The sequence below is a fragment of the Capricornis sumatraensis genome, chromosome 14 (assembly GCF_032405125.1).
Source record: "Capricornis sumatraensis isolate serow.1 chromosome 14, serow.2, whole genome shotgun sequence".
Classification (NCBI taxonomy): Eukaryota; Metazoa; Chordata; class Mammalia; order Artiodactyla; family Bovidae; genus Capricornis; species Capricornis sumatraensis.
This window is the reverse complement of record NC_091082.1, coordinates 59,296,334-59,319,376: the sequence shown is the minus strand read 5'-3', so window position 1 is coordinate 59,319,376 and position 23,043 is coordinate 59,296,334. Positions and strand designations below refer to the sequence as shown.

Genomic DNA, 23,043 nt, shown 5'->3' with positions numbered 1-23,043 from the left:
CTTAGCTCCTGGACCACCAAGGAAGTCCCCTGCCTTCATTCTTGATTCTCATGTCCCCTGAGGGTTTGGAAGCTCTCTGGGAGCTGCCCCTTCCACACCAAGGATGGAAAGACAGGCCCCCTCATTCAGGCTGGTTTGGCCTTGAGGGGGAGCTGTTGGAGGTGCTGGGGGAGGAGGCGATCCCAGGAGGCAACCTGGTGCCTGAGGGGATATGAGTTAAGGACACACCAGAGATTTGCACCCCACCCCACCCCCCCCCACACACACATCTCATAAGCTGTGAACCACCACACCCTGGTCAAACACCAGTGGCTTCCACATGTAGTCACAGGAGGTCAGAGGTGGGCAAGCTTGTACTGCACTAGACAGGCAGGGAAACTGAGGCCCAGAAAAGGAAAAAGTTGGGCCAAGTCACAGGAAGAAACGACGAGTAATGCACAAACAAGAGGCTCAGTTCAGGCTTCTCCGGTCCTGAGGCCGCCTGGAGGGCACATGGGGCCAGAAAGGTGAGGGACCCAGTGTCCAGTGAGGTGGGTCCACGTGGGGCCCCTGATCCCTGACCAGAGTGTCCCTAGTTTAGGGCACTCCTGAGGATCGCCAGGGCTCCTAGTCTAGAGCTGATCAAGGGGGGAGGTGCCCCCACCCCCACCTCTAAACTCTTCCTAGGAAAACCCTCAACTAGGACTACCTCTGGTTGGTAAATGAGTTGCCCAGTTTCCCCATCAGACTTTGGTTCCTGGAGGTGGGGACCATGACCTCCCACAATGCCAAGCTCATTCTCAAAAAGTATTTACTCAACAAGCAATGGAGGCTACAAGAAGCCCAGCACCAACTCAGCCCTGGGAATCCAGGGAGAGTCCAAACAAGACCCCTGTTCTGCAGGAGACAGACCCATAAACAGATCATTGAGGTCACTGTATAAGTGTGAAGGTAGGAATGCAGTCCAGGAGCACAGATAAGGGACACTTAAACCAGTGTCAGTTGGTGAGAGGAGTCCATGACACCTTCCTAGAGGCGGTGATACCCTAGGCTGAGTCTTCACATTTGAATAGAACATTTCCAAGCACAGAAGATGTTGCTGGTTGCTTGACCCAAGGGCCCCCTGGTCCTGCTTGACCTCCTTCTTTTGTAGTTGTCTCTATATTGGAAGATAGATGTGCTAAACATTAATACTATTTGTCCCCAAGTCCCTTACAGTTGTAATAATGAAGTAATAACTAACATGTACTGAATACTTGGTATGTGCCAGGCACTATTCTACAGGCTTTACATGTATTACCTCACTTAATCCCCAAAACAATCCTAAGATATAGTCTATTAATATCATCCCCATTTCACAGATGAAAAAACCGAGGCTAGAGATATTTCATGACTTCCCAAGGTGATTTAACCAGAAGGTGATGGAGCTGGGATCCAGACTTTGTTAATCTGGCTCCAGAGCCCATGCTCTGGATCACCAAGCTCTACTGCCCTGTGATGAATATGAAGGTGGATGCGATACCTGGAGCTAAAGCAGCCATCTTGTGGCCAAGAGAATTACAGAGATATGAGTTCATACATCATCAAGCTGCAGATCTGATGCCAGCAACCATTTTCTGAATATCAAGTTTTGTGGGAAAAAATAAATCTGCATTTGTTTTAAACACTGCAGTCAGGTTTTCCATAACTTGCAGCTCAGCACACACCTAACTGACACTCTTGGGGATATCATAAGGGGTCACTACTTTCCTGGCTAAGGGGAGGGCATAAGCAAAGTCATGGTGACTGCTCGGGAGGATCTCGAGGCAGCAATTTCTGCTAGAGCATAAGGCACGGAACATGGATAGGGCGACCAATGGTCCTGGTACCATCCAAGAGCTTCACATACTTGACCTCATTTATACAATAATCTTGACAACCTTGATAATCATCCCCCTTTACAGATGAGGTAACTGAGGCTCAGAGGGGGTTTAAAAACTCATCGAAGGTCACACAGCTAGTAATGGGCCACCAGGACTTAAACTCAGGTGGTCTGACTCCAGAGCCTGTGTGACTAACAACCATGTTATTCTGCCATTAATCCCCAACTCTCAAGGATTCTCTCACACAGATTCCTCTAAAGGCCATGCCAGGGACAGGTGGAGGCTGTGGGTGTGCTGACAATCCTGAGCAAAACTGGCAATTTTGAACTCAAATAGAAACCTGAGGAGAGAGTTATTGCTCACAGATGTTCACAAAGGCCTTCACCAGCTGTATCAGCTACTTCCGGCATAATTAATAGTGCTGCATAATAACCAACCACAAACTCTCAGTAGCATCCAAAGACAGGTATTTATTGCTCACACACTTGGGTTCAGCTGGGAGTCAGTTAGGTGGCTTATTTTGGCTAACTGCCTATTTTGGCTGGAAACACTCATATGTTTAGGGGTCAAGTCTGGGTTTGACTGGGGAAGCTCAGCTCCACAGGGCTCTCATCCTCCTCCCAGAAGGCCATTGCAAAATTGCAAGGCAAATGGCATGGATAAAGTGAGAGGTGAAGAATCAGAGCCATCTTGGAAGTCTCTGATACCCTCACATTATCTAAGACACAAATTAATAGCATGAAATATGGCAGAGCAGAAAGGATGATATTTACTGGCTAACAAGCAGTGACAGCAGCTGAGTCACCTAACCTCTCCGAGACTCAGTTTCCCCATCTGTAAAATGGGCACATCTTCCACCTCCCTTTGGAAGCCAACAGAAGCTTGTGACAGGAGGCATCATTACTACTACTGACCTCACACCTGGACCCCCAATGGCACATCTCCCCTCTCCCTTTTATTCCTTAGGAGGGGGAGCTTTATTCCCAGCACGCCCTGGTGGCCAGTTCCCTAAAACTCACTCATCAAGTAGGACCACATATCTGCAAATGTTCACATGGTGATAGGCCAGGGGGCATGTAATGGCAGAGAATAAACACAGAGCATCTTCCCAAAGCACCGATTTCCTATGAAGATTGTGTGGGAAGAAAAAAAATGCACGTTAAGATAAACCCAGAGATGCGCCACGGCTTCGGTAGCGACCGCCTCTGTACACGGGTGTGAGCTTCGCCAGCCCCTCCCCCAGGAGACCGTTGCAGTCGGCCAGCCCTTGCTCCTTGGTAACCATGTGTGACCGAAAGGCCGTAATCAAGAATGCCGATATGTCGGAGGAGATGCAACAGGACTCGGTGGAGTGTGCTACTCAGGCATTGGAAACGTATAATATAGAGAAGGACATTGCGGCCCACATCAAGGAGGAGTTTGACAAGAAGTACAACCCCACCTGGCACTGCATCGTGGGGAGGAACTTCGGTAGTTATGTGACACATGAAACCAAACACTTCATCTACTTCTACCTGGGCCAAGTGGCCATTCTCCTGTTCAAATCTGGTTAAAAGCATGGACTGTGCCACACACCCAGTGATCCATCCAAAAACAAGGACTGCAGCCTAAATTCCAAATACCAGAGACTGAAGTCTTCAGCCTTGCCTAAGGGAACACCTCCATCTTTGAACCTTTATTGCGTTTTGTACAGGGCATTCTCTGTACTAGTTTGTGGTTATAAAGCAATTAGTAAAACAGCTTACATTTGTATTTATTTTCTATTCCATACCTCTCTCCCCCATGTTTTTTCTCTTCAAAATCCATTCCTTTAAAGAAATTAATCTGTTGGAGAAAAAAAAAAAAAAAGATAAACCCAGCTGTGTGATGAAATAAGCTGCAAAATTCAGATCAAGCTTTCCAGGTGAAGAATGAAACTTCCCAGACATTTGCTGTTGTGGCTGCCACATGCTAGACCCCAGATCATTAATCTACTGAACATCAGAGCCTGAAAAACAAATCTGTTTTGTAAATAAAGTTTTCCTGGAAAACAGCTATGCCTATTGGGCTGCTTTTTGCCATATAACAGCAGAATTGTTGTAACTGAAACTGTGTGGCCCATAAGCCTAAAACATTTGCTGTCTGGTCATCTGTGGGAACAGGTTGCCAACCCCTGATCTCCTCAGATTCTTTGATGGTAAAGTTTGAATAATTCTGTGCTATTCTGATATCTGAGGTCTGCAGGTCTCAGGGCTGAAGAGTGAACATTTTATTGCACATTGACAATTCTCAGTGTTCTAAGTGAATAAACCATTGTTTAATTCTAACAACAACCCTAAGAGCTGGATAAGATTTTTATTGTTCTATCTGATAGGTGAAGAAACTGAGTTAGAGATGAAACTTGCTCTAGCTCAGGTCTTCTCAAATTTTAACAAACAAGAGAATCACCTAGGTATCTTGTTAAACTGCAGATGCTGAATCAGTAGGTGTGGATACATGAGTCTGCATTTCTAACCAGACCCTAAGCGATGCTGGTCCAAACCACTCTGTGAGCAGTGAGGATCCAAACCAGAGTGACTACCCAGAATCACAGGGCTGCAAACCCAAGTCTCTAACCCCTGAGCACTGGATTTCTCAGAGGAACCCTTATAAATGAGCCATAAATCTCATGAAATTTCATGTCTGCATCTCCATGGCCCCACTGAGACCTCAAGGACACAGCCCAGTTTAGAACTTCACAGATTGCCTGGTTGTCTATCAACATATAAATGGGGACTGAGCCCCAGTGGGAGGAAGTGGGCTATAAAACTCATCTGTTCTCCCAGCCTCTATTCCCTCTCCAGAAACCTGGATTATTATTTTGGTGCTGTCCCTCCCCCACACCTCCATCTGGAGCCTGGTGCCCAGATCCAGGGGTAGGACTTGTCCTCCAGGTCCTAAACCTGGCCAATCCACACATGTATCCCCTCTCCCACCACAACCATTGGTTCAGGGATGGTCATGTGACCTGAGGCAGGTCCAATCAGAGAGAGTTGCAGGACTTCTGTGGGAACTACCCGGAAGCTCTCGCTCATTCCCTGATGGGTTTGAAGATGAGTGATGTGAGGCTACAGCAGCAAAATGGAGGGGATGGTTTTGCTCTCTAGAATACATTCTACAATGAGTACAGACACTTCTGGTTACCACAACTTGGAGGAGGAGGGAAGAGACTACTGGCATCTAGAGGGTGGGAACCAGGACTGCTGCTAAATATCCTTCAAGGCACAGGACTGTAGTTCACAGGATTCTGGGTCTCATAACAAAGAACCATCATCCAAATTGTCAATAGCGCCACAGTTGAGAAACCCTGGACAAGAGATTCTGTAACCTTCTTGTCCCCGTAGGACAACCTGGAGCTCCTACAGGCCATGTAATGGAGCCTGAGAGTGGACTCTCACAGTGAAAAGCAGAGACAAAAGACAGAGATAAACTGAGTGCTGGGGATATCCCCAGAGCCCTGGATCCAGCCGTGCCTGAAACCAGCCCTGCTCCTGGGCTTTTCCATCTTGTGTCCCAGTGAATGACTCTTTGGCTTAAGCCTATTAGATGAAGATTTTTGTCACTTCCAAACCCTCCCAGAAATGTGATGAAATAGGCTGGGCATATGTCCTTCTCTGTGTTTCATTCATAAACAGCCCTAGGCCAAAGGACCTGTGTGACTTGCCCAAGGTCACACAGCAAGCCCATGGCATGTGCCAAACCGGTATTTGTTCAGTGACCTCCTACAGGAAAATCTTATTTTTATAGTAAAATAAACACAGATACATGGAACAGAATGGCATATTCACATTAATTCAAGATAAAATAGGAAACTTCAGAAATAGTTAGTTGTTGTAGTGACTGCTCGACTACAAACAAGAGCCCAAACTGTTAAAGAAGTTAGGGATGGAGTTGGGACTAGAACCCAGGTATTCTGGCATCTAGGGCAATGGGATTCTACACCCCAGGCTCCCTCACCCTCCTCATGTTTCTCAGCCAATTACAAATTTTTCCCACCCATATGACAATCCTGTAATCCAGGCCTGGATTGTTATTTAGGAAACTCAGGCCCAGTAACTTGTCTGTCCAAGCTGTAACACTCAGTTCTGACTCAATGAGGACTTGAACTCAAGTCTTAACAGTTCAAGTCCACTCTCTGCTCTGCCTTTCTGGCTGAGCAAAAGGTAGAATCTATGGTCACAGGGCAGGTCTGTCTCACCAGAGCCTGGCCTTCCTGGAACTGTGCTCTGACCATAAGCAAGGAGAACGAAGTTTTAAGGAAGAATAAGAACATCCATCAGGAAACCCTCGCTCCTTTTTCCCACCCATGCACCCTGCTACCCACCAAACACAAGGGGCTTATTGCAGTACTGGGAGGACATTTGAAATGCCACCTTCAGCATCCCCGAGTAACAGAGCTTGGAAATCAGACCAGCCTATGTTGGAAGCCCCCTTGTGCCACTTTAAAAGCTGTGTGATCTTGAGCAAGTTCACTTTACCTCTCTGAAACTCAGCTTCTTCATTTGAAATATGGGACCTTTTGCTAGATTTCACAAGACTGAGGTTAGGTAAGACACGTGAGTGCATCTGACATGTATGTTGGGTCAGTGTCTGCCTCCTTTTCTAAGAAGTTCCTGCTTTGACCTCATTTGGAAGTTACTGGAGAAGTACAAACTGCTGTGGTCCTAGGAGGGGATGATAAATACTCTTGAGCCATCCCAATAAAGCCCTCCGCAGCTGCCCATTCTGGGGCTGCCAAACCCCACCTGTTCAGGTAAGCACATTTTTCAAATCCTCACCATATCATTGCAAAACAGACTGGGCACACATTTCTCCCCTTGTTTCATAGACGGGCAGGCCCCAGGCCTTGAGACTTCTGTGGCTTATCCTAGGCCACCCAGCAAGCTGAGGTATGGCCTAGAACAGGCTTCCTCAACCTCGGTGCTACTGACAATTGAGGGGGAATCGTTCCTCGTTGTAACAGGCCCCTGTGCCTTTGTGGGGTATTTAGCAACATCTCTAGACTCTACCCACTAGATGCCAACAGTACCCCATCCCCCACCATAACAACCAAAAACGCCTCTGGACGTTGCCAAATGTCCCCTTGGTGGATAATACCAGCACCATTGAGGATCACTGGCCTAGAACTGTTTGTTCAGCATGCAACCTAATGTTTTCTATGAAAACACAACTCCAAGGGCCAATATTTTTCTTCTTCTCATAACATATAATCTGTTGAAAGTGGATAGAACCCATATTTCAACATCCCCGTCTGGCATCTTTTTTCCAAGTATTTCCAGGGTGTCAATTAGGGAAAATGGAAAAAGAATATTGGCCATGGGCCATTTTTCCATTGGGCTTTGAGAAAATCCCCATCTTGAATTTTCCTAGTATATCTCTGTCCGATAAGCCCATTCATAAAACCAGGGCCTTAGCCAGGGCCACACATATAGGACTCCTTACGGACACACCATGATCAGGGCCTTACTGCTGTCTACGCTGGTGGCTGGAGGTAAGCCCTGTCGCCCAGAGGCACTTTTCCAGCCTCCTGGTGGAACTGGGGATGGGACCTCCCTGCACCCACTGGGCTTAGTCCTGTGGTTGTAAGAAAGCTGGAGTGAAATATCAGAAAAGAGCAACAAAGGGTAGGACTCTACAACCTGTAAGGATCCTTCTAGAACAGGGATTCTCTATTTGGGGGTTGGGAATTCAGGAAGTGTGGGGTAAATTGTGTGGGTCACTGCTTCCTGGGTTTACAACCCTTTCTCTTTCTACAGCTCTCAGCTGTGGGGTCCCTACTTACCCACCGCAACTGTCCAGAGTAGTTGGAGGTGAAGATGCCAGGCCCAACAGCTGGCCCTGGCAGGTGAGTCCCCCATACTCTACTTCTTGCCTCCTTGTCCTTACATACATAACATCAGCCCTTTACCCTCCACCACAGGGTCTATTGCACTGGCAAAAATGAGGATTGGTGGGGACTCAAAGGGCAGGATGGGGGAATTCAACAATAAAAAATACATTTCTGTGCCCTTGGTCAACCTTGGGGGTGGAAGGAGAGGGGCCTTCTCTAACAAGGATAAAGATCTGCCCTAGCCCACAACCCATCCACACAAATTCACAAATACATTCTTTCTGTTAACCAATCAGATGCTTGCTTACAAATATACTGTTATCTGAAGATCCATTCATCACTCTCTATGCAAATATTCCTTGCTTTCAGGAACCAATCAGTGCTATTTTATGCAAATTAATTCTTGACTACAGGCAAATCGATGTTACCAATAAAGTAAATGCTTCCTTACCTTGAAATAATTCTAACAATAAGGTGACTAAAAATACTGAGTGGGGCACAGGCACAAATTACTAGGACCTGTTAGTGGTAGGACTCATGAAAGAAATATGTGAAGCTTACACTGACATTAATAAATATAGTAAAAGCTCTCTTATCTGACATGATTGGGATTGAGTAATAGGCTCAGTGGTAAAGAACCCGCCGGCCAATGCAGGAGACCTAGGTTCGATCCCTGGGTCAAGAAGATGCCCCAAAGAAGGAAATGGCAACCCATTTCAGTATTCTTGCCTGGGAAATCCTATGGACAGAGGAGCCTGGTGGGGCTACAGTCCATGGGGTTGCAAAGAGTCAGACACGACTTTGCGACTAAACAACAAATTGAAAGATTGGTTATAGATAAATTATTAGAAATCACACATATCCTTTAAATACTTATTTAATTGAAAACTTATAAATATGCACTTAGTCACCAATCTATCTTGTATAAATCATCCCCACAATATATCATCTGTAATTCCATTTCTTTAAAGTAGAGTAACTGACTATGAGATACTCAAGAAGTGATCTGACAGCCCTTCCAGATTGTGATGACCTTTTTTTCTCAGTTTTTCAGTTTTTTCATCTATGCTTAATTCACAGAAATTTTTTAAAAGTCATGGTTATCTGGTCTCTTCCAAGCACTTACCTTAGTTTCCATGTAAACCACAGCTATCTTTTAGAACTCATATTTCATTGGTTACATATTTAATTAATACACATGATTACAATATGAGTACAACTGGCATACACAGGTTTGGGCGCAGAAAGGTTGAGTGGGGTGAGTTTACAATGTAAGGGAGTGCTCAGAGTGCCCATGCAGCCATCAGCAGGTTTCATGGAGGGAATGCAACATCCATTCATCCTCCCTTCAATTAGGAGAGCTTCAGTCATAGATAGCGACAGACAATTCACAATTTATGTATTGGATTGGCCATAGAATTCATTCAGATTTTTCTATAAGATGTTACCAAAAGAAAACCCAAACGAATTTTTTAGCCAACCCAGTACTTAGCTCTGTGTACTTTTGCCAGTTCTTCTACTTTTCTCACACTCCCACAATATATTTTTTCTGGGAAGTTGGAAGAGGGGCCCTATACCTCCCCCTTAAGTAGAGGTCACCCTTGTGCTGAGAATCAATCAATGCTGCCTACCAAAATAACTCCTCACCCTTCGGACCATTTGCTCCACCTCTGTACCACTTGCTGATACAAACGTATCCTTGCCTTGGGAACCAATTGATGCTAGTCTTAGAAGGGTCTCACGACACTTCCTGCTTCTGCTTCCCTAGGAGTTTTTAATCAGGATGGGTGGGCAGGTCAAGCAGGGTGGGGACCAGGGTGAGGCAAACGAGGCACTCACTTTGGGGGCAAAAGTTCAGGAAGCGCCACAAAACTCAGTAACCAAAATGAATTTTTAATGCAATATTTTTTTTTAAAATCAAACTTTATCATAATGAACAAAATATCAAAATTTTGAACAAATATAATTTGCTCTACATTGGCTGAGGGGTCTCTTCTGTTCCACACTCATCTCAAGATTATGATTCTAGGTCACAATCCACTAGACACTGGAAAATAAAGTGCTAGATGGTTTAAAATTAAAGTAGGGTGTGTAGGACTTCACTGGTGGCCCAGTGTTTAAAACTCCTCATCTCCACTGTAGGGGGCGTGGATTCTATCTCTGGGAGGGAATGAAGATCCCACATGCTGCAGGGCATAGCCAAAAAAAAAAAGATAATAATAAAGTAGGGTGTGTAAAGTTTCCAAATAGATTCTGGAGCCAGACTATTCATGCTATGGCACATACTAGTGTACAAGTGAAGCAACTCAATTTACCTTTCTCAGTGAGTAATATGAAAAATATATGGCACCCCTTATGATGTGGACCATGTTGCACAAATTTCTATTCACTGCCTTATTTTATTCATCTGTAAAGTGGGAATAATAATAGTGCTTCATGAGATTACTGTGATTGTGATGTGAGCTTATTTACACTCTGAGCTCAGAACAGTGTCTGGTATATGGTAAGTGTTCAAATTATTGGATATTTAAAGTGTTAGCTATTATGATTATTAATAATCCCAAGAGCCCCAGACAAGCATTATAATTCCCATTTTCTAGACAAGGTAACTGGGGCTCAGAAAAGTTATATAATTGCCCAAAGTGACCCAGTTAGCCTGGGGGAAAGTGCAGAGTCAAATTTGGTTTAACCTTTGCTCTTGTGGCCACACTTTGCTGCCCACAAATTGTATGTTTATACATTATTTCAAATTTTCACATTGGTAGGATGATTTCAGCCTATTTGGAGATTTGGGCATGGGGCATCCTTTTAGGTATCTTTTTAATTTGGTCTAATTTTAAGCATTGTTTTTAAAAGGTCAGTTAATCTAAGTCCCCTTAATGTGAAGCAAACAAGATGTCATGGGGATAATCAGAAGTGATATTTGGAGAAAAGCAGCATCACTCCTGCTTTTCCTCCACAGGAACCACAGTCAGAGCAGGCAATGCTCTGCTGTCACCTCCCTCCTTTCTATTTGGCCTTGGCAGGGACTTCAAGGGGAAGGAGATGGGACAGCTTCCACAGAGACCCAAATGGTGCCAAATGCAACCACCTTCAAGTTCCAATCCACACCCATTAAACAATCAAATCTAAGTGGAAACAAGTTTTTCTTTAAAAAAACAAGTTGAGGAGTCGTCAGGGGTAAAGTGCACTTAAGTATTTTCATAATCCTATGAGCGGATTTAGTCTTCAGGAAAAACTGAAGAGCAATAGGCGACAAGTTGGGCAAGAGAGACCAGACACTTGCCCTGGTGAGTCCATTTTCATTCATTCACTCATTTTCTGCTAACTCACTTGTTCAATTTATTAAGGACCCACTATGAGGCAGGAACTGTTCTAGGCACCTGGAATACAGCAGTGGAAATAAAATTCACAGAGCTTATATTAAAGTGGGAGAATGAGAGTATCAACCATTGAATGGGCAAATTCATAACATCAGGTGATGATAGATGAAGAATAAAACAGAACACGAGGAAAGAGCTGTGTGTGTCCATATGTGTGCATGGGTGTGTAAGGATACGCATGTACACTTGTGTGGACATGAGTGTGCATACCCTTAGATAAGGTGGTCACAGAGAACCTCACAGGGAAGAGCACAGACCTGCAGGAAGTGAAGGAGAAACCTATGCTAATACTTTACAGAAGAATAGTTCGGGCAGAAGGAATAGCAAATGCAAAGGCTCTGAGGCAGAAATGGGCTTGCTGTGTTTCCAGAACCTCGTGGAGGTCAGTGTGGCCGCAGCAGAAAGGGGAATGAGAGCCTGTAAGGTGAGGGTGGTCGTGTAGAACCTTGTAGGGCATTGTACAGTTTGGGGTTTACATCGTATGAGAGCAGAAGCCACTGGCAGCTCAGAGCAGAGGAGAAACATAATTAAGCTCACATTTTAAAAGGATCATTCTGCCCACCGTGTTGAGAAATGGGGTGAGGAAGGGGCCAGACCGAGATCAGGGACAATACATAGGAAGCTACAAGAATAATCCAGGTGAGATGTGAAGATGATGGGGACCAGCAGTTGAGGTGGTAGGAGGGAGGCGTTCTGTCCACATATTCTGGAAGTAGAGCTGGTGGGATTTGCTGGTGGGTTCGAATGAGGCAAATGAGAGAAAGAGAAGCATCAAATTCACCGCCAAGAGTTTTGGCCTGAACAGCAGTTACAGCTGGTTTGCCATTTACCAAGACAAGAAAATTTAAGGAAAGCACAGATTCAGGGAGTGGGCAGAAGGGATCACAATTCTGCTTTACACATATTAAATTGGAGGAATATGTCCTGAAGAAATAGCTCCCAAGAAAGGAAAAATTCCAGCAAGTCGCACTACAGAAAGATGTTCAAAACAATTACTTCTTGGACTTCCCTGGCAGTCCAGGGCTAAGATTCCCCACTTCCAATGCAACGGGTGTGGCCTCCATCCCTGGCTGGGCAATGAATATCCTACATGCCCTGCAGCACAGCCAAAAAGAAATTTTTTTAACTAATTACTTCTTAATAGAGTTTTTATTTACATTTTTGACATTTTATTCATCATAGATTTTTTGTGTTAATTTTCTAAAGATTATTAAAATGTTATGTAGCTGGATTAGTTTCTTCTCGCCCCCTTAGATTTTGCACCTGAGGCGAGTGTCTTGCTTGCTCAACTTCCCCTGCCCCCACTGCCGGGGCTGGGACGCTGCAGAGCAGAGGCCCGGCCCTTTCAGCTATGGGATCACCTGTGCTTCTTCCCAGGTCTCCCTGCAGTACAGCTCCAGCGGCCAGTGGCGTCACACCTGCGGAGGGTCTCTGATAGAACAAAACTGGGTCCTGACAGCAGCCCACTGCATCAGGTAATTGCTATTCCCCCGTCTCCCCGCCTGCTCACCCTACTGGCCAGCACTCATCTCTCAGAGTTAGAGCCCAGATGGCCCAAACCACCCCATATAAAGAAGCATCGCACATAACCACTTCCTTGGCCAAGAAATACTCTCTCTTCAATCTATAGTTCAGTCTGTTGGTAGACCCATATATACGATATGGATTGCCCATTCTGTGCAGGGCACTGAGGGGGACTATGAGGAGGGAGAGGCCCATCTTCTGCCCTTTTGGGGTGAACTAGATATGGCCTCTGGATCTGGAACTTGGTTCACTTGAGCTACTTAAATGACTTCTTCAAGTCTCAATACCATCACCCACAAAAAAGCAGATAACAGTATTTGCAGTAGTTGTAGTTTAGTCGCTCAGTCGTGTCTGACTCTTTGCGACCCCATGGACTGTAGCCTGCCAGGCTCCTCCTTCCATGGGATTTTCTAGGCACGAATAGTGGAGTGGGTTACCATTTCCTTCTCCAGGGGATCTTCCCGACCCAGGAATCGAATCCGTGTCTCCTGCGTTGGCAGGCAGATTCTTTACCACTAAGCCACCGGGGAAGCATCCACGGGTATTCAGTGTAGATTCAATGAGATGATGCAGTAAACGGGCCAGCACAGAGTAAGTGCGCAATAAAAGTGAAACTAGCACCATTATAAAGGCCCACAGGGAAGGGAAAGGCTCTGTGACATCCACTGTTCACCTTGTCCTCTTCCTTCCCTACAGCCTCTGCTTGGCTTACCCAGGCTGGTGCTCACTGGAGTTTCCACTGGGCCAGTGGGACACTCTCATTGTCAGGGGTGGTCCCTTCTCTCTACCTAATTTACAAGTTCTATGAGGTGGTGGGGGAAATCACAGAGGTCTGGGATTCAGGAGTCCTGCTTCTACCTCTGAGTTGTCACTAACGAGCTGGAGAGTAATACTTTGGACCAGTTAGTCCTTCCTAAGCCTCAGGCTGGCTTCTTAGGTGGTTCAAGGGTAAAGAATCAGCCTGCCAAGGCAGGAGACGCAGGCGATGCAGGTTTGATTCTTGAGTCAAGAAGATCCCCTGGAGAAGGAAATGGCAACCTACTGCAGTATTCTTGCCTGGAGAATCCGATGGACAGAGGAGCCTGGCAGGATACAGTCCATGGGGTCACAGTCAGACACAACTGAGCAACTGAGCAGGCACTCACGCATGCAAGCCTCAGGTTCCCCATTTAAAAACAGGAAATGAGGAGTTAAACTAAAAAAAATGGCCTTGGGAACTTCCCTAGTGGTCCAGTAGTTAAGACTCTGCTTCACTGCAGGGGGCACAGGTTCGATCCCTGGTTAGGGAAGTTCTGCATGCCATATAGTTGTGGCCAAAAAAGATAATAAAATTTTAAAATTAAAATTAAAAATGCCCTTTAAGTTAAATGACTGCAGTTATCTGTGTCCATCTTACTTCCCCTATAGTAATATGGAGCTTATATTATTATAATTTTATTTTATATTATAATTTACAGTTGGTATCATATAGTTGTAATTACTGTTTTGTTGTAGTTTTTATGTTATGTTGTAACTAACCGATTGCCCCAAGGAAAGAAAAATGCCCAGTGCCAACTAGTGGCTCTTGGAGCAGGAGCTGGCTCGGGTCCCCCAGCACCGTCCAGAGCTTGGTCTCTAACTGGTACATTCATTGGGGTGTCCCAGCCCATAGCGCTCAGAGAGAGGAAAGGACAGCCCAGAGCTCACCTTCCCTGCCCGGCCTCCTCTCCCCCAGCTCCTCCAGGACCTACCGCGTGGTGGTGGGCCGGCAGAGTCTCTCCACCGCTGAGTCTGGCTCACTGGCCGTCGCAGTCTCCAAGTCTGTGATACACGAGAAGTGGAACTCCAACCAGCTCGCCCAAGGGTGCGTTCTGTCTGGGTGCACTTTGGGGGGTGGGCTGGCAGGGACACAGACTGAGGGTGGGCTGTCTCACAGAAAGCAGTGGGTGCTGTCCCATCCTTTGTTCCTTCTGTAGGGAGCGGGGAGAGGTTCTCAGACCCAAAGAGGCCTGCACCTGGCATGTGACTGGGGTGGCAGGGGGAACCTAGATCTCCTGCCAGTTAAGTCTACAGGGTTCCGGTCCACCCCAGGCACTCACTGACCGTGGATTTATTCTGTGCCAAACCCTGAGGACACAGAGATGGGTCTACAGGCCCCACGACTGGGAGTGGAGTCCATAAGCAGAGTGGGACATGGTCCTTCCTGCCTTCCTCCACCCTGTACCTCCTCCCAGCAAGATCTTTTAAAAAGAAAGACTCCCTGAAACCCTACAAAGCAGCCTCGGTAACAGACACAGGAAGCTAGTCAAGGGTTCAGAGCTCTGCAAAACCCTAGTGATGGTTCCTCAACCAGCAGGGAGACTCTACTCCCCAGCTCCTTAGACGAACACATGCCATCCCATCCTCACCCTGAGCCTTTGGTGACCATCCCCCCACCCATGTTCCACATACCACACTGAGTGCTGGACACATAGAGATGCACAGGTCGCTGCAGCAGCTCTCAGGGTGCCCATGGTCAGAAGTGCGGCTGTGAGGCAGTGCGGGGGGTGGTTAAGGAGCCTGCTGGCTTAGATATGAATAACGACCGTGTGGCATTGTTGGCATCTCCCCACCAGGGACAGAAAGTTATCTTCCCTTTTCCTGCTTCCCCATCACCATCCTGGAACCCAGAAGTATCCATCATCCTCTCCCATCCCCCAAGGGCACATCTGCAGTTCCAGAAGGACCTTTAGAAAGAAGTACCCCAGCCAACCCTTCAAATTTGCATAATTTAACCACACACAAGGCCTCTTCTGCAGCCCAAGATGCCACTCTTGAATGGCTGCCCAGAAAGCTCACTCACCAAATCTTCCCATGACGCTGCATCACAGCCCAGGGGACAGCAGAGGATGCCTTGTGGCCGTAACTCTCTGCGCTCTTTCATCTGGGCAGCCTGCTGTGGTCCAGCACTGATGATGGCTCACAAAGGATGCAAGGAGTCCGTGAGTCATAAGGCAGTCTCTGCCCCCAAAGGGACTGTCAGCTAGATGAAACACACACAGACAAGACATTGGAAAGCCATAAAATGACACGGAATGTGTCCAGAGAGGCTTTAAGAGATGGGAAGGAGATGGCTGGGCAGAGAGTGGAGAGAGAGATTTTTAGCTACATATGGCCTCTCTATGTGGCCTTGGCTTCTTCGTGGCACAGAGGTTAGGATCTAAGAAAGGAAATCTTGAAAGATCTTACAGAAGCTTCATCTCTTGTCATGACTTAGTCTCAGAAGTCACATGGTGTCACTTCCTAAACATCACAGGCCCCCCATCCCCACCCAGGGGGAAGAAACTGAGACCCCCAGCTCTCAATGGACAGTGTCAACATCACATTGCAACAAGCACCAATAGGTGGGAGATCTCATTGCAGCCATCGTCTAAAATGTGATTGGCCAATCGCTAAAGGTTTCCTAGACAAGGACATGAAACTCAGGGATAAATCTGACAGCAGAGCTCAAGGTGGAAAAGAGAGTGAAGAATAAAGGCAAAAAGTCCTTTTGGTCTGAACATCTGCTGTTTTCTAAACCAAACACAGGAGGTACAAGGCCAGCATGGACATCCCCAAGCAATCATGGATTTATTCCCTTGCTGATCCTGGAAAGAACCTCAGAGTCCTTGTCAACACAGCCTGCCAGGCTGCCACAACTAATCCATCAGAGTGGACTTTGCAAGACAGACGGATTTGCCCTCTCTGTTTTAAACAGTCCCCTGAAAGGCCTTTAGGAATTTAGGGCTTCAAGCTCCACCAGGGACAAAATACAGTCCTGGGGGGACTCCTCCAGTGGCCCAGTGGTGAAGACTCTGCCTTTCACTGCAGGGGGTATGGGTTCAATCCCTGGCAGGGGAACTAAGATTCCACATGCTGCTGAATGTGGCCAAAATTTTCTTTTTAAATGCAGTCTTGGGGTTTAACCATAGCTGCTCCCAATCCCTCGTAACCCCAACAGCAGGAAGAGGCAGCATCAGTCCAGCCAGGGACGGGGTTAAGTGATCCCAGCTGGGGCTAGAATCAGAAATGTAACTTGGACAGAACCAGTCAACCCTCTAGTTATGCTCCACTTCTTTTCCAACCCAGGAACGACATTGCCCTGCTCAAACTGGCCAGCTCTGTCCCCCTGACTGACAAGATCCAGCTGGGCTGCCTGCCGCCTGCCGGCACCATCCTGCCCAACAACTATGTCTGCTACGTCACAGGCTGGGGAAGACTGCAGAGTAAGTGGGTGCTGGGAGCCCCATGGCTCCCAAGGGAAGGGGGCGATATCACCGCGGTTCAGTCAGGGGTTTTCTCTCCGCTCGTTATCCAAGGAGTCTGGAAGAAGTGCCTGCTGCCTTGGAGAAGAAGGATAGTGTAGACAGATAAGGCCTTCCCAGGTGGCTCAGTGGGTCAAGAATCCACCTGCAATGCAGGGGACGAAACGCAGGAGACAAGCGTTCATCTCCAGGGTCGGGAAGATGCCCTGGAGGAGGGCATGGGAACCCACTCCAGTACTCTTGCCAGAGAGTCCTATGGACAGAGAAGCCTGGTGGGCTACAGGCCATAGGGTCACATAGAGTTGGACACAACTAAAGCGACTGAGCACGCACACGTGCATGCACACAGACAGATAGGAATTCAGAATGCCTGGGCTCAAATCCAGTTCCTCCACCCATTTGCTGTGTGGCCACATGCAGATTGCTTAGCCTTTCCATGCTGAAGTTTCCTCATCTGTAAAATGGGGATAATAACAGGCTCTGTATCACAAGGTTGTCGATGATCCATGGGAAGCACTTAGACCAGTGCCTGGCACATGGTGCTATGTGTTAGCCGTTGTCACTGTCACCGTGACTACCTGACATCTGGCATAGAAGTCCCTCCTATAGCCCAAAGCCAGGGCCTAAAATAGCATTCACTCCGTGAACTCAGGATTCTACAGCTCCACAAAGGTCCCTGGGGTCCTCATCAGAGGACCTTCCCATCTCAAACCTCACTCGTCACGTGCTGCCTTACCGTGCCACTCAGACTCTGAGTACGTGTGGGTCTCCCTAAGGGTCAGAAATCCAATGACAGCAAGTCACCAAGAAGGAGCAGAGGAACTGCCCTCCCCTTGGGAAATCACCAGAGGTTTGGAAAATTCCAGGAAGGCCCATGCAAATAAGTGACTACTTTTTCTCATAATGACAAAGCTGAAGGTGACATTTTTTTACAGAGGTCCATCGACACACATACACTCATATTGATATCACCCTCTTGTCTGCTTATCTGCAAAAACAGGACCCATGGACACTTAGCAGAAGTGAGAAGTGGAGATGGATCTCTTACTTATTGAGATACAAATTCAGCCACTGGGTTCATTTATCAGAAAACACCCAGGCAGAATGTATTTCACTGGAGGCAGCAAGAGCCAGGGAAGGGTCCAAGTGCTTGACTTTATTCCCAGCTATGTTGGCTACTAGCTGCGTAACCTCAGGCAAGCCATGTTGAAGCCTCAGTTTCCTCATCTGTAAAATGGAAATACAGTTGGTGAACATTTAAAGAGATGTGAAAATGCCCATACACTTGCAAAATGTAACACAGGTTGCTGCTGCTGCTGCTGCTGCCAAGTCGCTTCAGTTGTGTCCGACTCTGTGCGACCCCATAGACGGCAGCCTACCAGGCTGCCCCGTCCCTGGGATTCTCCAGGCGAGAACACTGAAGTGGGTTGCCATTTCCTTCTCCAATGCATGAAAGTGAAAAGTGAAAGTGAAGTAACACAGGTTAGAATGGAGTTAATTAGAGTGCTCTTGGGAAAACCGCTTCTCTTGGCTTCAGTGTCACACTTGTCAAAACAGGAATTAATATCTATCATGAGGATTAGCATAGTATTTGAAAAGCCTAATAAAATGCAAGTGAAGAATACTATTAAGCCTGGCCATTAGCAGCAGTAGTGGTAGTACTGAAAGTGTGATGGCAGTGTCATTGTGAACAATTAGGAAAGCTTTACTTTCAACACATTCAAATATTTTTCCCAACCTGGGGCTCCAAATGCCAGCAGGCTCATTGTCATATTATGGTAAGTGGTAGAAATCCATGGAGCCAACTCAGTCAAAAGGGGAGTTTGTTATAAGGATTTAAGAAATTCAGTGCTCACCTTCAGCCACGAAATTAAAAAATGCTTACTTCTTGGAAGAAAAGCTATGACGAACCTAGACAGTGTATTAAAAAGCAAAGATGTCACTTTGCTGACAAAGGTCCATACAGTCAAAGCTATGGTTTTTCCAGTAGTCATGAATGGATGTGAGAGTTGGACCACAAAGAAGGCTGAGAGACAAAGAACTGAAGCTTTTTAACTGTGGTGCTGGAGAAGATGCTTGAGAGTCCCTTGGACAGCAAGGAGATCAAACCAGTCAATCCTAAAGGAAATCAACCCTGAATTTTCCTTGGAAGGAGTGATGCTGAAGCTGAAGTTCCAATACTTTGAACTCCTGATGCAAAGAGCTGACTCACTGGAAAAGACCCTGATATGGGGAAAGATTGAGGGCAGGAGGAGAAGGTGGCGACAGAGAATGAGATAGATGGATGGCATCATCAACACAATGGACATGAGTTTGAGCAAACTCTGGGAAATAGTGAATGATAGGGAAGCCTCACGTGCTGCATTCCATGGGGTCGCAAAGAGTCAGACACAACTAACTGAACAACAAGAGACTCAGTCAAGGGCAGAGAGCCAGGCTTAATGAACAGGAGAAAATTGGACACTGAAAGATTGTTAGAAACTCAGGAAACCCTCTCTCAGAATTTCTTTTCTTCATGGGTCTATTTCATCCTTCTCTCCCTAGAAGAAAATGGCGGCCAATACCAACAGCTCCCAGATTTATATCCTCTCTGGCTGGGATTTCTTAGTCCCAACCCCAAATTCCCAGGAAAAGGAGCTCATTGGCTTAGCTGGAGTCAGGTGTTCACCCCTGCACCAATCAGCAGTGGCCAATGAACTGTGAGGATACAGTGTAGGCAAATTGGCTGCTTCCATGGCAACCCTATAGATGGAAGGAAGGAAAAGGGACCAGAGGAAAAGGGGCTGGGCAGGAAATTCAGTAGGCATCCCCTACTTGCTTTTTCCCTTTGTCCCTGTGACACCTGCTCTCTTGTCTCATGCAGCCAACGGAGCTCTTCCTGACATCCTGCAGCAGGGTGAGCTGCTGGTTGTGGACTATGCCACATGCTCCCAACCTAGCTGGTGGGGCAGCACTGTGAAGACCAATATGATCTGTGCTGGGGGAGACGGCGTGACCTCCAGCTGCAATGTGAGTCCAGGAAGTCACCCCCCGCCCCCAGCAAAATGGACCTGAAGGTGGGGAGAGTCTTTCGGGGTCCTAGACTCTATCCTCCCACCTGCCGGCAGAAGTGCTAGGAAGCAGCTTCACATGTTTGAGACCTTGACCTTTGTCCTTTCAGTCTCCAGAAAAGATGTTTTGAGATTCTCCTTGTAATAGTGTCTACCCTCTCACTGCTGGAAGGTCCTGCCTTGAGTCCCATTGAGGTCTCTCATTACTGTCATCACTTATTCTTCCCTCTGTGTAGGAAGAGAGACAAGGGGACCTATTTGCTGGGTCAGGATCTTTCTGAGATGATTTCAAGTTTATCTGTTTAATTAACCCCATTCATGATGGTCGCTGCAGGGTAACTACGACACAGCCTTTCTAGACACACCAAACAGACTTGCTATGTGGTGGGCTTTGCAACATGAGCACAGGGCAGGAAGGAGCCTCATGTGTCCTTCAGTTTACACTGGAGACCTCCACTTTTTGCCCATGCAGACCGGCTCCCAGGAAACTCCCTCAGTGGGAGGAAACTCCCAATGGTGGTGGAGTGCATCAATTTCTAACTCAGGGACACATCTCAGCTCCTTCACTTACTGCCTGCACAACCTCAGACTGAGGGGTTTTGCTTTTCTCTTCGGTGAAATGGTGTGTGTGTTAATAGCTCAGTCGTGTCCAACTCTCTGCGACCCTGTGGACTATAGCCTTCCAGGCTTTTCTGTCCATGGGATTCTCCAAGCAAGAGTACTGGGATGGGTTGCCATTCCCTTCTCCAGGGGATCTTCCTGACCCAGGGATCGAACCCAGGTCTTCTCCACTGCAGGCGGATTCTTTACCATCTGAGCCACCAGGCAGCAATACTTACCCCGTAGATTTTTGTAAAGATGAAATGGAATAAGGTCTATAAAGTGCTCAGCACCACTCCAGGCACCCAGGAAGAGCAAGGGCTAGCTCCTATCAGTATTATGGTGCCATCTTGAGCTGTGACTGCGAGGGCTGGCCTCAGGGAACTTGGCGACCCACATGGAACAATATAAATACACTGCCAATGTGTAAAACAAGGGCTCTGAAGAGCAGCCCCCGCCCCTCCCATGCCCCTGCCCAAGCCCCCAGGCCCCTCCTGACACAACTCTGTTCTTCCCCAGGGGGACTCCGGTGGGCCACTGAACTGCCAGGCGGATAACGGCCAGTGGCAGGTGCACGGCATAGTCAGCTTCGGGTCCTCCCTCGGCTGCAACTACTACCGCAAGCCCTCCGTCTTCACACGGGTCTCCAACTACAATGACTGGATCAATTCGGTAAGAATTGGACAAGCCGTGAGCCCCACGGGCCCTGCCCACCTAAGTTCTAAGAATCTTCTCCCTCCTCCTGAAAGCTAGAAAGTGTAGACTTGGGCAACCTCCACAGGGCTCCCCATGGGCCTTCACAATTTCTGTGTAAGTTGAGTGAAAAGGCACGTAGAGGAGAGCTTTGTCCAAAGAGGCTGAAAATAAAGGTTACTCCTCCAGCATTAAGAGCAGTTTTCCCAGGATTCATGGAGTATTTTACTTCTCTTTATCTATGAGTAAGCTCAGACCCTACTGCCCAATGCTACATTTATCTGCAAAGCCCAAAACCCAATCATTTGAGTCCCCCACAGCCTTAATTGTTGGCAACTAGTCCTTCTAAAGGGGTCCCCCATAATTTTAGCAATTAAAGAGCAGTGTTAAACCTTAATGACCCCAATTAAGTGATACATAAGAGTTAGTTACCTCCACTGTAACTTTACATTTAATTTTATGTAGAACCTCTGATGTAAAATATCATTGCAATTTTCTTAATTACAGGAGAGATAAGAGATTTTCAGAGGCAAAAAGACTTCTTGAATTCAGGAAAAGAGAACCAAACCGTTTTTTAAAAAAGCTGAATCACATGTTCTGGGGTTACATGTGTGCTGTGCTGTGCTGAGCTTAGTCACTCAGTCGTGTCTGACTCTTTGCGACCCCAGGGACTGTAGCCCACCACGCTCCTCTGTCCATGGGGATTCTCCAGGCAAAAATACTGCAGTATCCTCCTCCAGGGGCTCTTCCCAACCCAGGGATCGAACACAGGTCTCCTGCATTGCAGGCGGATTCTTTACCATCCGAGCCACCAGGGAAGCCTTGGTTATATATTCAAAAAGCCATATCTGTGTTAATGGGGAAAGATCTACTATAGGTTATTTTATAGCCCAAAGTAACAAGACTAATATATGTTATTTTATTAGCTGGTAGATAAAATTTTTCTAAATGTAAGCAATGCTTGTTTATAGTGGTAGAATTTTTCATTAAAATCAAACAAGTTTAAAAAGTAATAAAAAATAAACCAAAGGGTCCCCCAGATATTCTGTAGGGTGACCAATCATCTCAGTTCGCCCTGGACTGAGAGGTTTCCTGGGATGCAGGACTTTGTGTTTCAGACCAAGATAGTCCGGGTAAATGGAGCTGAGTTGGTCCCATTACAACTGTGACTGTGTCCCCAAAGAGCTTGATCCTGTTAACTCAAAATCAGTTCCTCACAAACTTCCAAACCAGCTCAATTCCTATTTTTTTAAAACAATGGATAAACATTGGTTTATAATGGAAACCAAAAAAAATTGTATTTAAAAAAAAAACAAAAAACAAGCACCAATCTTGGGAGCAGCCATGGATATATAATCAACAGTAGGTGGAAACAGCCAGAACATGGAGAGATGTCACAAGAAGGGCAGGCCTGGGGGGGGTACCTGGGGGAGGGATTAAGGTGTCGCGCCTGATGATGGATGTTTGGGCGAGGGGGGAAGAGGAGGACACTGTGCTGATTGGGGGCACGTTTTTTTTTTCCTTTTTTGTTTGCGCTGGGTCTTCCTGGCTGTGCACAGGCTTCCTCTAGTTGCAGTGAGCCGGGGCTACTCTCCAGATGTGATGTGAGAGCTTCTCATTGCAATGGCTTCTCTTGTCGCAGAGCATGGGCTTCCGTAGTTGCAGCACATGGGTGTAGTTGCCTCTCGCATGTGAAATCTTCCAGGACCAGGGATCGAACCCATGTCCCCTTGCATTGGCAGGGGGACACTTTTTTACCCACCCCCCCAGCACTGCCACCACCTCAGTTTGCTCTTCTGTAAAATGGGACTTGAACTAGATTAAGACTCACTCACTCTTTTA

General features: G+C 46.8%; 2 protein-coding genes across 2 annotated transcripts in view; both read left to right on the top strand.

Moving 5' to 3' along the window:
* The first annotated feature begins 3,041 nt into the window (after positions 1-3,041).
* On the top strand, positions 3,042-3,584 carry LOC138090781 (dynein light chain 1, cytoplasmic-like). Its single transcript, XM_068986485.1, has one exon. It carries the CDS (start codon positions 3,125-3,127, stop codon positions 3,392-3,394), a length of 270 nt encoding a protein of 89 aa, XP_068842586.1. The 5' UTR covers positions 3,042-3,124; the 3' UTR covers positions 3,395-3,584.
* A 3,726-nt stretch (positions 3,585-7,310) lies between these two features.
* The window catches only part of LOC138090209 (chymotrypsin-like elastase family member 2A), a 17,683-nt gene continuing 1,950 nt past the window's right edge, over positions 7,311-23,043 (top strand). Inside the window, exons 1-7 of the mRNA XM_068985718.1 lie at positions 7,311-7,350; positions 7,616-7,704; positions 12,450-12,547; positions 14,311-14,439; positions 16,683-16,819; positions 19,722-19,867; positions 21,028-21,180. Of these exons, the coding sequence (XP_068841819.1) occupies positions 7,311-7,350; positions 7,616-7,704; positions 12,450-12,547; positions 14,311-14,439; positions 16,683-16,819; positions 19,722-19,867; positions 21,028-21,180 (792 nt within the window). The remainder of the gene's footprint in view (positions 7,351-7,615; positions 7,705-12,449; positions 12,548-14,310; positions 14,440-16,682; positions 16,820-19,721; positions 19,868-21,027; positions 21,181-23,043) is intronic.

Coding starts and splice junctions, on each gene's coding strand:
- LOC138090781 (XM_068986485.1), top strand. CDS start 3,125: ATGTGTGACCGAAAGGCCGTAATCAAGAATGCCGATATGTCGGAGGAG.